General features: G+C 36.6%; 2 protein-coding genes across 3 annotated transcripts in view; one reads left to right on the forward strand and one right to left on the reverse strand.

The window, feature by feature from the left end:
- The window catches only part of IMMP1L (inner mitochondrial membrane peptidase subunit 1), a 74,007-nt gene extending 60,284 nt beyond the window's left edge, over positions 1-13,723 (reverse strand). Inside the window, exon 1 of one of the 2 annotated variants that reach the window (XM_082844012.1) lies at positions 13,698-13,723. The gene's annotated coding sequence lies outside the window, so the exon portion shown is untranslated. Of the gene's footprint in view, positions 1-13,638 lie in introns of both variants that reach the window. The other variant, XM_082844013.1, reaches the window with a different exon arrangement.
- Positions 13,724-13,896: 173 nt separating this feature from the next.
- ELP4 (elongator acetyltransferase complex subunit 4) overlaps positions 13,897-14,473 on the forward strand; it is a 241,249-nt gene continuing 240,672 nt past the window's right edge. Inside the window, exon 1 of the mRNA XM_082844011.1 lies at positions 13,897-14,128. Coding sequence (XP_082700137.1) covers positions 13,906-14,128 — 223 coding nt within the window. The 5' untranslated portion in view covers positions 13,897-13,905. The remainder of the gene's footprint in view (positions 14,129-14,473) is intronic.

A 14,473-nucleotide genomic window follows, 5' to 3' on the forward strand; every position in this document is an offset into this window, starting at 1 on the left:
CCTCTGTGTTAAGTATGTCTCACTTACTACTTGTTTCATATCACAATCTCGAACCATCCTGGTTACTATGAATTTACTCATTTTATCAAGACAAATATGCCTCATTCCTTATGCAAATATCCATAAACTGGCTAAATAAAAGGCTACCTTTAGGATACTAATGCTGAGTTTGGGTCCAGGTACAAATTGTAAATAAGCTTGAATTTTGTCATCAGACAGCTCATCACGGTTGTGAATCCTAGCTCTATCATTTACCAGCTATGTGAGAATGATGGTTAATTCTATGTATCAACTTGACTGGGCCATGCAGTGTCAAGATATTTGATCAAACATTATTCTGGGTGTTACTGTGAGGGTGTATTTGGATGAGATTAACATTTGGATCCTCAGATTAAGTAAAGCAGATTGCCCTCTCTAATGTGCGTGGATCTCATCCAATCCATTGAAGGCCTGGGTAGAATGAAAGGTTGACCCTTAGGTCACTAAAAGGGAGTGAAAAGCATCAACATACTAGAGATTATGAAAACTTTCTAAAAGGTAGAAATAACAGTGATAGGTAGAACAGGGCAGAGAGAGCAACAGCCTAGCACAGGGTTTGGCAAACCATGGTTCACAGGGCAAACCTTCCAGGTTACCATCTGCTTTTGTATACCTTGCAAATTAAGACTGGTCTTTATACTTTTAAATGGCTCAAAGAAAAGAAAAGAAGAATATTTTGTGACATGTAAAAATTATATGAAATTCAAATTTCAGTGTTCATAAATAAAGCATTATCAAAACACAGCTGTGCTCATTTTTTAATATACTGTCTACAGCTACATTCCAATGGTAGCGTTGAAAAGTTATGAAAGAGGACATGTGGCCTGAAAAACCTAAAATACTTACTATTTAGTCTCCAAAAAAGTATGCTGACCCTTGTCCAACTACACACACAGGAGAATGTTTCAGGGAAGATGTAAATTTTCTTCCTGTAGAAAGGGGTTGTGGGCTGAACCAACAGTTATGGAGGATAAAAAAAGGTTTAACCTGCCTGAGAGGATTCTGGGCTCCAAAGTATAGTGGTTGAAACCGAGGATAGGATCCTCCTTATCAGGCTATTAGAGACGGACCTGGGCTGTCTGCTTGCTCTCTGCTTATCCACTCTGAGCAAAACACACCAATAAATTAGTCCTACCTATACCCAAAGCAATCTATAGATTTAATGCAATCCCTATCAAAACACCCATGATATTTTTTACAAAACTGGGACAAATAATCATAAAATTTATATGGACACACAAAAGACCCCAAATACCCAAAACAACCTTAACAAGAACAAAGATGAAGGTATCACACTCCCTGACTTCAGATTACTACAAAACTACGGTAATCAAAACAGTATGGTACTGGCACAAAAACAGAAATATAGATAAATGGAACATAATAGAGAGCCCAGAAACAAACCCACGCATTTATGGTCAATTAATCTATGACAAAGGAGGCAAGAATATACAAAGGAGAAAAAACAGTCTCTACAATAAGTGATGCTGGTAAAACAGGACAGCTACATGCAAAAGAATGAAATAATATTTTCTCATACCATAAACAAAAATAAACTCAAAATAGATTAAAGACCTAAATCTAAGACCAGAAACCATAAAACTCTTAGAAGAAAACATGCAGAACACTCTTTGACATAAATTGTAGCAATATTCTTTGGATCTGTCTCCTAAAGCAAAGGAAACAAAAGCAAAAATAAACAAATTGGACCTAATTAAAGTTAAAAGCTTCTACAGAGCAAAGGAAACCATTGACAAAACAAAAAGAGAACCTACTAAATTGGAGAAAATATTTGCAAATGATATGATTGATGAGGGGTTAATATCCAAACTATATAAACAGCTCATACAACTCAATATCAAAAACAAACAAGCAAACAAACAAACAAAAACACCCTAAACAACCCAATTTAAAACTGGGCAGAAGACCTGAATAGACATTTTTCAAAAGAAGACATACAGATGGCCAACAGGCACAGGAAAAGATGTACATCGGTAATCATCAGAAAAATGTCACTCAAAACTCCGATGAGATATTACCTCACGACTGTCAGAATGGCTATCATCAAAAAGACCACAACTAACAAATGTTGGTGAGGAGTCTGAGAATCGGGAACCCTCATATACTGGTAGTGAGAATGTAAATTGGTAGAGCCACTATGGAAAACAGCATGGAGAGTCCTCAAAAAAATTAAAAATAGAACTACATGATCCAACAATTCCACTTCTGGATATATATCCAAAGAAAACAAAAACACACAATTTGAAAAGATATATGCACCCCAGTGTTCACAGCAGCATTATTTACAATAGCTAAGATATGAAAGCAATCTAAGTGTCCATCAACAGATGAATGGATAAAGATGTGGTATACATATACAATGGAATATTAGTCATAAAAAAAAGAAATTCTGCCATTTGCAAAACATGGATGGACCTGGAGTATATTTTGCTTAATGAAATAAGTCAGACAGAGAAAGACAAATACTGTATGTTATCAATTATATGTGAAATCTAAAAAATAAAATGAATGAATATGACAAAACAGAAACAGACTCATAGATATAGAGAATAAACAAGTGATTATCAGTGGGGAGAGGGGTGGGGGGAGGGGCAAAATAGGGGTAGGGGACTAAGAGATACAAACTACTATGTACAAAGTAGAGAAGCTACAAGGATATATTGCACAGAACACGCAATATAGCCAATATTTTATAATAACTTTAAAGAGTACAAACTATAAAAATACTGAATCACTATATTATACACCTGAAATTAATATAATATTGTAAATCGACATACTTTAATAAAAAAATACTAAGTCCTACCTACCCATAAGGAATTCCCATCAATATTCTTTCCATTTAGGGTAATTTGCTAGAGAAAGAAAAGAAGAGAAAACCCACTCCAGTTATCTATATTATTCAACTGGTCATATATCAACATGAATGAACAACCAAGGATCACCAACATTTAAGGAAACCACAAGAATGAAAAAGAAGGCCCATGATGAAAAACAGAACAAGCAACTCTGGAGAAATCAGAGGTAATTCAGGGAGGAAAATAATTCTATTTAACATCTTCAGAGATATTAGTTAAGATATTGTATCTATGCGACAACAGGCATATGAAAAAGAGTAGAATTAAAACAACAAAGAGTAGAGTTTAAAGAAATTTAAAATAGAATGCCTGTCCACCACCAACTCCCCCCACATATACAAAAAAATAGAAAAGTTGAAACAAAAGTTGAAGAAATACAGAATAACAACCCAAGGAGTGTAATAATCTCTCTAAAACGTTACAGGAAAAGACCCCCAGGGAATACAGAGCAGGAAAAAGAAAAATAAATAGATACATCTTTCATGTAGAGCAGAGGTTGTCAAACTAGGGCCCATAAGCCAAATCCTGCCCACTCCATTTTAGCAAATAAGGTTTTACTGGAACACAGTCATGCTCATTCGTTTACATGTTGTCTATGGCTGCTTTTTTGCTACAACAACAGAGCTAAGTAGTTGCAACAGGGACCATATGGTCTGCAAAGCCTAAAATATTTTCTATTTGGTCTTTCATAGAAAAATTTTGCTAAATACTGATCTAGAGCTATGCTGTCCAATATAGCAGCAACTAGCCAAAAGTAGTGTTTAAATTTAAATTATTAAAACAAAATTAAAAATTCAGTTCCTCAATCATATCAGCCACATTGTAAGTACCCAATAGCCATATGTGTTTAATGGCTATTATACTGGTCAGTGTAGATATAGAATATTTCCATCAACACAGGAAGTACTACTGGACAGGGCTTACCTGGAAATTATAATAGGCCACTACAGCTATATATTATTTATTTATTTATTTATTTATTTATTTGCTGTATGCGGGCCTCTCACTGTTGTGGCCTCTCCCGTTGCGGAGCACAGGCTCTGGACACGCAGGCTCTGCGGGCCATGGCTCACGGGCCCAGCCACTCCGCGGCATGTGGGATCTTCCCAGACCAGGGTACGAACCCGTGTCCCCTGCATCAGCAGGCGGACTCTCAACCACTGCGCCACCAGGGAAGCCCTACAGCTATATTTTAATTATTGCCTTTAAAAGTGCTACAATGAAAAACAAAAATACCTAAGAGAAGCAGGAAGAAAGATTAAATTCAGAAAAAGACAAAAATTAGTAACATTAGAAAAGGAAATAATTAATGCCTAAATCTAAGACATCATTCTATGAAAATAGCATTAAAATAGATTTTTTTTAATCCTTCGAAGTTACTGAGAGAAAAATCCAAAGATATAGTATTACAAATGAGAAACTAAATATCATAATGGATATGGACGAGATTATGAAACAATTCAATGTAGAGAATGCAATTAATTAATGCTACCAAATTTGAAAATAATTTAAAAAGTGTTTCCTAAGAAAATATAATTCAAAGAAAGGTAGAACAAGAGCTGTGAACAAAATGTTAAAAAAAAAGTTGTGTAATTTAGTTCTGAGTTTACGATGAAAATGTTTGCTAGGATTTTTAACTTTCTTCTTATCCTACAAGAAACTTAATATTCTTAAACTAGGAAAAAACAGTCAAAATATTTCCCTCTGCTAACACTACTTATTGGGCCAAGAAATATGTATTTCTTCAGAGGGGATCAGCACTAGTCTAAATGATCTTTCATGCAAAATCAGTAGATGTGATGTAAAAAGCTTCACATGGAATGGTTTTAAATATCTGGCCTTTCCCTGGGCTCCCATAATTATTCATACTGAGGAGGAATTGATACCTCATCAGAAATGTCCAGGATAATTAGAATAATGCATAGGCTTAGATTAGCACTGCAGCTTTATGCCTATGAGACTCCTCTAGTTGACACAGGAAAGGGGCACCAGGCATTAGTCAGCAGTTGTTAAATTCCTTACTTGGGCTCCATGCAAAGAAGAAGAACAGTCCCCGATTGTGAGATATACCTGTGCTGGGCCATTCTACCTCTGGAATTTCTTTTTCCTTTAACACTAAAAATGTTTAGTGTTTTAGTGTTTACCACTAAAAATGTCTTGTTCACCTTTATAGATACATTTACTTGAAAAATCTCCTTGAACCAAAACATGTTTATCTTTTGACACATCTACCCTATTACACTGAATATTCCCAGATGAGTATAAAGTGGATTTTTAAATTTTAACTTAAAACCCCAGTTTTCTGCTTATACTTAAGGATTCACTACAATTGGGATGAACGTAAATTCTCATGTGCCCTGGACAGTCCCAGATTACACCTGCTTTCCTGGCATCCAATATAATTCATGTATTTCAGCACTCTCAAAAGTGTTCTAAAAATTATTGAGGAAATCTAAACAAAAAGTAAAAAATGTTTTAAAATAAATGATGATGAAAACATAAAACGTTAGAAGTTGTAGGATACAGCTAGAACAGTGCTTAGGGAAAATCACCCTTAACTATAAATAGTATACTAGGAAAGAAGAAAGGTGGAAAATCAATGAATTAAGCTTTTATCACAAGGGAGAAAACCCAAAATTTCAGCAATCAAAACCAAAGAATGTAGGAGGAAGGAAATAATAAGAGCAGTAATCAATAAAATAGAAAGTAAAACATTTTACAACAATAGGGAAAAAATTTAAAAGCCAAAAGTTGGGTTTTATAACAAGAAAGATTAATAAAAATGAAAAATCCCTAGCAAACCTAAAAAAGAAAAAAAGAAGAAACACAAGTAACCGATATCAGCAATAAAGAAATCATTTACAGTCACTAAAAAATAAGCTCATAACAGACAAACCCTCCCTTAGGTAACAACCACAAACTCAGGACAAAATACAAGAACAATTATGTGAAGGCTCTACAGATTGAACAGAACAAGATTTTGTTGGTGAGTTAAACTTGTAAGAAGGGATTTCCAAAGGTTGAGCATCTTACTTTTACTGATTTAGCTTGAGTGCAGTGCAGTACAGGTGGTTAAAATTCTGAGAGAAAAGAAGTCATCCTTCTGGAGAACCTGAAGAATCACACACTAACCGATGAAATTATAAGTCCAGAAAAATCTACCTAATATGTGTGACTCTATTTATTGTAAAAGTAATGTTCAATATGGCAGGGAAAGAACTGTCTTTTCAATAAATGGTGCTAGGTCAATAGGATATCTATGTAGGAAAAACAAATACACTTTCAGCCCTGCCTCACACCAAAGACAAAAAAAAATGAATTCCACCAGCATGCAGACTCAAATGTTTAAAAGTAAACAGCAGGGCTTTTAGATGAAAATATTGAGATTATCTTTGAACTCTTGGGAGTAGGCAAACCTAACCATAAAGTGCTAGACATAAGGAGAAAAACTAATCCTTCAGAATACATTCTGACTGAAATCAAAAGACGATGAACTGGTTCGCAAGGCAGAAATAGAGACACAGATGTAGAGAACAAACATATGGATACCAAGGGGGGGAAAGCTGGGGTGGGGGGCTGGTGGTGGTGGGATGAATTGGGAGATGGGATTGACATATATACACTAATATGTATAAGACAGATAACTAATAAGAACCTGCTGTATAAAAAAATTAAATTTTATTAAATTGAAAGAAAAGAATATGAAAAGGAAAGCCACAGACTAAGAGAATATATTTATAATACATTTATCTGAAACTGAACTCTTATCCAAAATATAAAAAGAATTCCTACAAATCCAGATTGAAAGACAAACAATGCAATTTTTAAAAACTGGCAAAGACACAAAAAGACTCTTCACAGAAGAGGTTATCCAAATGGCCAATAAACATAAGAACAGGTGCTCAACTTCATCAGTTCAAATCTAAATGAAAATGTCATACCATAAGCCTCTAAAAATAGCTAAAATGAAAAGAAAGACAATACTAAGTGTTGGTAAGGATGAGAAGCAACCAAAATTCTCAAACATTCCCGGTAAGAGTGTAAATTGGTACAACCATGTTAGAAAAATGTTTGGCCACAAATAGTAAACTAGCCAAACCCCTTTCAACAGTAAAAAGGATAATGATTTGTGACACAGTTACACAATACTATATAGCAACACTATACAGTAACAAATACTCCACAACTGTACACATTAATAACAGACATTTCACAAATATAATGGTGAGCAGAAGAAATCCAACACAAGAATAAATGGTGTATGGCCTCATTTATATAAAATACAAAGACAGCTAAAACAATCTGTGATGTTGGAACTCAGGACTGGGATTTCCCTTTATGAGTATACTGACAGGAAGCAAAAAGGGATTGCATGAGGTCCAAGAACTCCCTCTGTGCAGGCATGACCCTGGCATTCACTCATTCAATTATGCTGCCAGAATACTATCAGGCCCCATGATAAGCCTCACCATTTCTGTTATATGCTTTACATGCACAGACACAATAGTAATATGAGCTCTAGGTCTCAGAAAACTTGAAAGGCCAACCAAAGGGGTATGCACTTCTGTCATGGGGCGCTAGTTACTTATCATGACCATTATGTTTTCTGGTGTAACTTTAATAGGTCACTGCAGTCTTTCAATTGTACCTGCAGACTTCTCAGAATACCCTTGCGGAAATGGTCCCACTATTTGGCCACAAGGGTGATATACACGCTGCTTATGAAACTCTCAGACTGAGATTTTATATAGCTGATTTCTTTGTACTTTGGACATTTTTTTTTTTAGGGACTTTATCATAGAGCAGTTTTAGGGTTACAAAAATTAGGAGGAAGGTACAGAAATTTTGTACACACTTCTGACACCACACATGTATAGCTTCCCCCATTATCAACATCATTCACCAGAATGGTGCATTTTTTACCAAGGAGGAACCTACACTGACCCATGATAATCACACAAAGTCCATAGTTTACCACAGAGTTCTTTTTTGATGCTGTACATTCCGTGGGCTTGCACAGAAGTATAATGACATATATCCATCATTATAATACACAGAATATTTTCACTGCCCTAAAAATCCTGTGCTTTGCCTATTCATCTCTCCCTGCAACCATCTCTGCCAATCACTGATCTTTTTATTGTCTCCATAGTTCTGCATTTTCCAGAATGTCACATAGTTGGAATCACTATGTAGCTTTTTCAAATTGGCCTCTTTCACTTAGTAATTTGCATTTGAGGTTTCCCCATGTCTTTTAATGGCTTAAGAGCTTGTTTTTAGCACTGAATAATATTCCATTGTCTGGATATACCACACTTTATTTATCCATTCACCTACTGTAAGACATATTAGTTTCTTCCAAGTTTGGGCAATTATAAATAAAGCCTCTATAAACATCCATGTGGAGGTTTTTATATGGATATGTTTTCAACTCCATGGGGTGAATGCCAAGGGGGCACAATTGCTGGATCATATGGTAAGAGTATGCTTAGTTTTGTAAGAAGCCTCCAAACTGTCTCTCAAAATGGCAAAAGCATTTCGCATTCCCACCAGCACTGTATGAGAGTTCCTGTTGCTCCACATCCTCACAAGCATTTGGTGATATTAGTGTTCAGGATTTTGGCCCTTCTAATAGATGTGCAGTGGTATTTCAATGTTGTCTTAATTTGCATTTCCCCTGATGACATATGATGGGAAGTATCTTTTCATATGCTTATTTGCAATCTGTATATCTTTTTGGTTAGGAGTGTCAAGGTCTTTCGCCCATATTTAAAGCAGGTTGCTTATTATTGAGTTCTTTGTGTATTTTGGACAACAGTCCTTTATCAGATGTGTCTTTTGCAAACATTTTCTCCTAGTCTGTGGCTTGTCTTCTCATTCTCTTGATACTGTCTTTCACAGAGCAGAAGTTTTTAATGAAGTTTAGCCTGTCGACTATTTCTTTCATAGATTATGCCTTTGGTATATCTAAAAAGTCACTGCCATACCCAAAGTAAGCTATGTTTTCTCCTATGTTATCTTTTAGGAGTTTTATAGTTTTGTGTTTTACATTTAGGTATGTGATCGACTTTGAGTTAATTTTTCTGAAGTAAAGTCCGTGTCTAGATTTATTTACTTATTGATTTTTTACATGTGTATGACTAGTTGTTCCAGCACCATTTGTTGAAAAGACTATATTTGCTCCACTGTATTTTCTTTGTTCATTTGTCTAAGATCAGTTGACTATATCCACGTGAGTCTACTTCTGGGTTCTCTATTCTGCTCCACCAATCTCTTTGTCTATTCTTTTGCCAATACTTTATACTAAGTCTTGAAGTCAGGTAGCATCAGTCCTCCAACTTTGTTCTTCAATATGAAGTCAGGTAGCATCAGTCCTCCAACTTTGTTCTTCAATATGGTGTTTCCTATTCTGTATCTTTTGCCTCTCTATATAAACTTTAGAATCAGCTTGTTAATATCCAAAAAATAACCTGCTAGAATTTTATTTGGGATTGCATTGAATCTACAGATCAACTTGGGAAGAAATGACATAATGAAAATATTGAGTCTCCTATCCACGAATATGGAATATCTCTCCATTTATTTAGTTCTTCTTTGATTTGGTTCATCAGAGTCTTGAACTTTTCCTTATATAGATCTTATACACTTTTTGATTCATACCTCATTATTTTATTTTGAGGGGTACTTATGTAAATTGTATTGTTTTTAATTTCCAATTCCACTTGTTCATTGTTAGTATATAGGAGCTTATTTTATTGTGATATCAAGGTCAGAAGGCTTTACTGAGGATGTGTAGGTTGAAGTGAGATTTGAAGGATAAATAGAAGTTAACTAGTGGCCTTCTGAATGAAGGGAACAAGGTGAGTACAGGAGAATAAATGAATGATAGAGTGAAGAGAGTAAGGGAATTTATAGAGTGATGTGACTAGAGAGCTAAGTAGAGGAAACCAAATGCATGTCCTTAAAATTTTGTTTTTATACTATATGATCAGACATCTATTTTGAAAGGATTGGGATGGCTCTTGAATGGAGAATGTACTGCAGGAGAACCAAAGATGAGAGCTAAATGCTCTAGAATGGATTAGGGAGTTACAGAGAAGTAAAATCCATAAGTCTTGGTAACAGACTGGCTATGGAGGAATGAAGCTTAAGAGAGGAATTGAGTATAGTGAGTTGGCTCAGGCAACTAATTCTACAAATGATCCTATCATTTACCTAGATACAAAACACCAAAGGAAGTTCAGTCTGGGGCATTATGAGTTTGAGGTCCCACTAAGACTTTCAGAAAAAAGGTGAATATCTGAATTTATGATTCTCGAGATCAGAGAAGCAATCTGGACTATAAATATGTTAGTCATTGGTGTATAAATAGGAACTAAAGTCCTGGGAATGGAAGAAGGTAAGAATATGGAACAAGAAAAGAGAAAATGGTCTTAAAAACTCCAAGATTTAATGGCAAAAAGGAAAACAAAGAGTCTTATTTTCATTTACATTTTTTAGCCATTGAATTTAGCCTCCTCCTTTCAAATACTGATCCCTTTCCTGTGCTCCAGATTCCATTCCTTCTACCTCATTCAGGTTCTTTTCCTCATTCATTGCCAAGAATGTTTTCCAGTAGCTTCATCTCTCTCTCTCTCTCTTTCTCTCTCTCTTCCTTCCCCTCTCCTTCTCCCTCCCTCTCCCACATAAGAAAACTGCTCCCTTAAACCTCTGTCATCCCCCTCTACCCCCTTCACAGCAAACCCTTCTAAAATGTAAAATGGTCTACTTTTATGGAATATTCAACTTCACTTCCCATTCAGTTCTAAACAGAATTATTTGACTTTTCAGTTTGCTACTCCATCAAACCTGCCCTTAACAAAGCCAAAAATAAATCATTATTACTAAATCAAGTAAACACTTTCCAATTCTTATTTTACTTTCTCCTCCTCTGCACAGCTTTCAAGTGTTCATGTTCCCCAATGTTTATTCCTGGTTCTTTTTTTCTTCTCATCCTAAAGTATACATTTCCTTGGTGAGCTTATCCATTCCCTTAAGGTAAACCCCCACCATGGGCTAATTAATTTCTAATTTATATGTTTCATCTAGAGATCCCTCTCTCACATAGCCTACTGTGTATTGGACATCTCCACTTGGATACTCCACAGGTATTTTACTCCAATTAAATACATTCAAAACATAAAAAAACGTGATCTCCCATTCCCTAAAACAACCAACTGTACAACTATAAAGTTCTACTGTTCCTCCTTTATTCTTTATCCTCCACCATCCAGAAAGCTGCTCAATACAGAAATCTGTTACTCATCTTTGATTCCTCCTGTCAACCTTCCTTGGTCATGTCAATTCTACCCATTATAGTAATCTCTTGATTCATTCCATTCTCTTTATCCCAATCACAGTTAGCCAATCCATTCTCTTGCAGGATACTTTTTAGCCAAACATAACGAGCAAATATGATTATTATGTCATTTCTTTACCTGAAATTTTTCAATGATTTCCCATTATCCTTAAGGAAAAAAAAATTCATCTTAAAAAAATCAATTAGACTTTTATCTAATTTCTCTAGTCTCCTCTTCTCTTAGCACTATGCACAAATTATGAGAACTATTTGTACAGTAGCAATGAGAGCAGATTTACTGAAGGAGGGGAGGGAGCTTCTTTCTCAGGGTAAACTTACCCAGGATTCTCTATCTCAGTTCAAGTTATGTATTCTGTATTTGTCCTCCACAGCATTTAGAGTATACTTTATTATCCTACCACCCACCTATCTCTCCCAACTGTGAACTCAAAGAGGGTAGAGACTAAGTATTCTTTCTCCTGTAACCTAGTACATAGCACACTCCGTGAGATTTACTATGTGCTCAGTAAATAATTGTTATTAATCATTTAACACCACACCTAAACATATGCCCTTTTAATTCTTTCCTTCCATAAAAACTTCATTTATTCCAAGGTTTATATTCTACTCTACATACTGGTAAATTCAAGTATTGGGGATTATTTGCTTTGATAGCAAAGGTTTTGTCTTTGTAAAAAAAAAAATAGGACAGATTAAATTAATTTATTCTATGATAATGTTATACCAAAGATATATCCTACTTTCAGGAATGCCTTGGTGCACACATATGTCATGCTTCCTGGATTACAGTTAAAGCTGAAAAACAATTTTTCACTTCTAGTAATAAGGTTTAGAAAACTAAAGGCTGAAGTAAAGAGTAGAAAACAGGGGGATACATAGTAAAGAAATCTATAAAAATTCAATATTTGTAGTACTTCAAAGTTTTCAGAGCAGCAAAACTATCTGAGAAGTTCCTATTTGATATTAGGTTGCTTTGTCACTTTCTGTTTTGGTCTTCTTAGTATAATTATTTACTACAGGACAAAATTAACATATGTTGTTCAATGTGTTCATTTTAACTGCTATGCTGTTTTCTATGTGTTAATCTTATCTCCCCCAAATGAGAACATTTTTTACTTCTATAGGCCTAAAATGACAAGGTTAGCTCCAAGCAGACAGTAAACACTCAACAGCTATTTACTGAACAATTTAGATTACAGATTTATACTGGTGAGATTCTAAGTGAAAGCATCTAAACCTTGATCAAGCTTTGCAGTTGATGTATTGTTAAATAGCAAGGTGTTGTTTTAGTTTTTCTTTTCTGAACATTTTTCTTTAAAAAACAAACACCATCCCAAATGAAAAACTCTAGTCACTATTTAGCAATATAATCTCAGTTTATCAAATAGAATCAGCCAAAAAGTCTTAAAAAGGTCACTGAGATTTAAAACAATTCAACGGCAAGAATTTCCATGAAGTTTGGATGTATTTTAAAAGTATCACAGATCACTGTCAAAACCAACAATAACTGTTAGTGCAAGCATAATTTGTGAGTCTTTTTTAGTTTAGACACTTGTCAATCATGAATGCCTTTAAAAATCAGTTACTCCAATCCCCTACCCCTGGCCAGCTCAAAATTTTGAAAACAGAATTTAAATCCAAGGACACAGCTCTAAATTACATGTTTTTTTTCTATTTTAATAGGAATTAAACTTCCTATTCTAATAAGCTCTTGATTCAGAGTTCATAAATCACTTGAAAAAGAAAGCACGTACACATCTAACTCTTACCAGTTTTTCGGGGAAAAAATACCCTGAAGTATTTTCTGTTATTTGCAGGTGCCTTAACAGCAAACGACAATTAAATGTGTGAACAAGGTTGTCAGAGTAACACTTATCATTCACACCACTTATGGAAAGGCGCTCTAAGACTTCCAGAAGCACTAATTAAAATTAACGAAAGCTACTCACGGGGACTTGTCAGAAGGGTGCACTTTGTTATTTGCTGTTTGAAACGGGGGAAAACCAAATCGCCTCAAAGCTCAGGAGTTTTTACTCTAACGTCTAAATCCAACCCACCTGTCACAGGCACTGAGGAACCAAGCCCAGGGGCTCAACAAGCAAGTCGCTAAGGTAAGAGTTCCAATCCCTTCACTATCACACAGCCGTTCAGAAAAAGACCTGAAGAGGATGGCGGAGGGAATATTCTCCCAAAAAATCAGAAGAGAACGGGGTGGGAGGGAGTATCCTCTTTAATACTGAGCGGAGAAAAGTGCAAGGTCCTACTGGTATTTGCTTGATATACCGCTCCACCAGCCTTTTCTTTAATTCAGCGTGAACGAGGGCACTCAAAACGAGAAAAATGTTGAATGATATTACCCACCTCTAGTCCCAAAGAACCCCGAAGTCTCTCACCCAGGACTCAGGGGGTCTCTTTCTCACCTGGGCCTTGAAGAAGTCCGTCGTCCTGACTTAGAATGCACTTCTCAGTAATACGCCTTGCCATTGGTTGACTCGGGAGGGAACTCTTAGTCCTATTGGCTTCGGGAGCCGAGGAGGAGGCAAGGAGGCGGGAGTTTGGGGCTGGCTCTGACAGACCCGAGGCTTGAGCTCCCAGAGTTCCTATTGGGTCAACGCGGGAAGCGCCAAGATGGCGGCAGCGGCGACTTGCAGCACGGGCACCAGGAGTACTGGGTCTATGGTGGTGGCGGCTAGCAGGAACAGCGTCACCAGCTTCCAGCGGAGGGGTCCTAGAGCCAGCGGTACCGACAGCGGCTGCTCTCGACTGGTGTCCATCGCGGGGACACGACCGTCGGTGCGGAATGGACAGCTGCTGGTATCAACCGGGCTCCCAGCCCTGGACCAGCTCCTAGGTCGGTTCAGAACGGAGATCTGGGCTCAACAGAGGGAAAACTAGGGAGGGGACCTGCCCGGGGGAGCCACCCTGACCCCACATTTCTCTCTGACCTCTCAGCCTTCGGACGTGGAGAGGATAGCCCGGACTGATGGAGATGGAGGGGAGGAAGGGTTGCATGGAGACTTCTAAATGCTGTTAACTAAATCTGTTTTCGTGCTCCCACTTCCTACTCTGGTGCCCGCCAGCTTTTTTCTAGATTACGACAGGAAACCTACATGCTTTTACCCTGACATGCTTCCTAGTCAAGGGGAATCATTAATGTTTGGAAACGGTTTGGCATTGATCTAGTATCCCGTCCTGG

This window comes from Leucopleurus acutus (assembly GCF_964270905.1).
Source record: "Leucopleurus acutus genome assembly, chromosome: 8".
NCBI classification, from domain to species: Eukaryota; Metazoa; Chordata; class Mammalia; order Artiodactyla; family Delphinidae; genus Leucopleurus; species Leucopleurus acutus.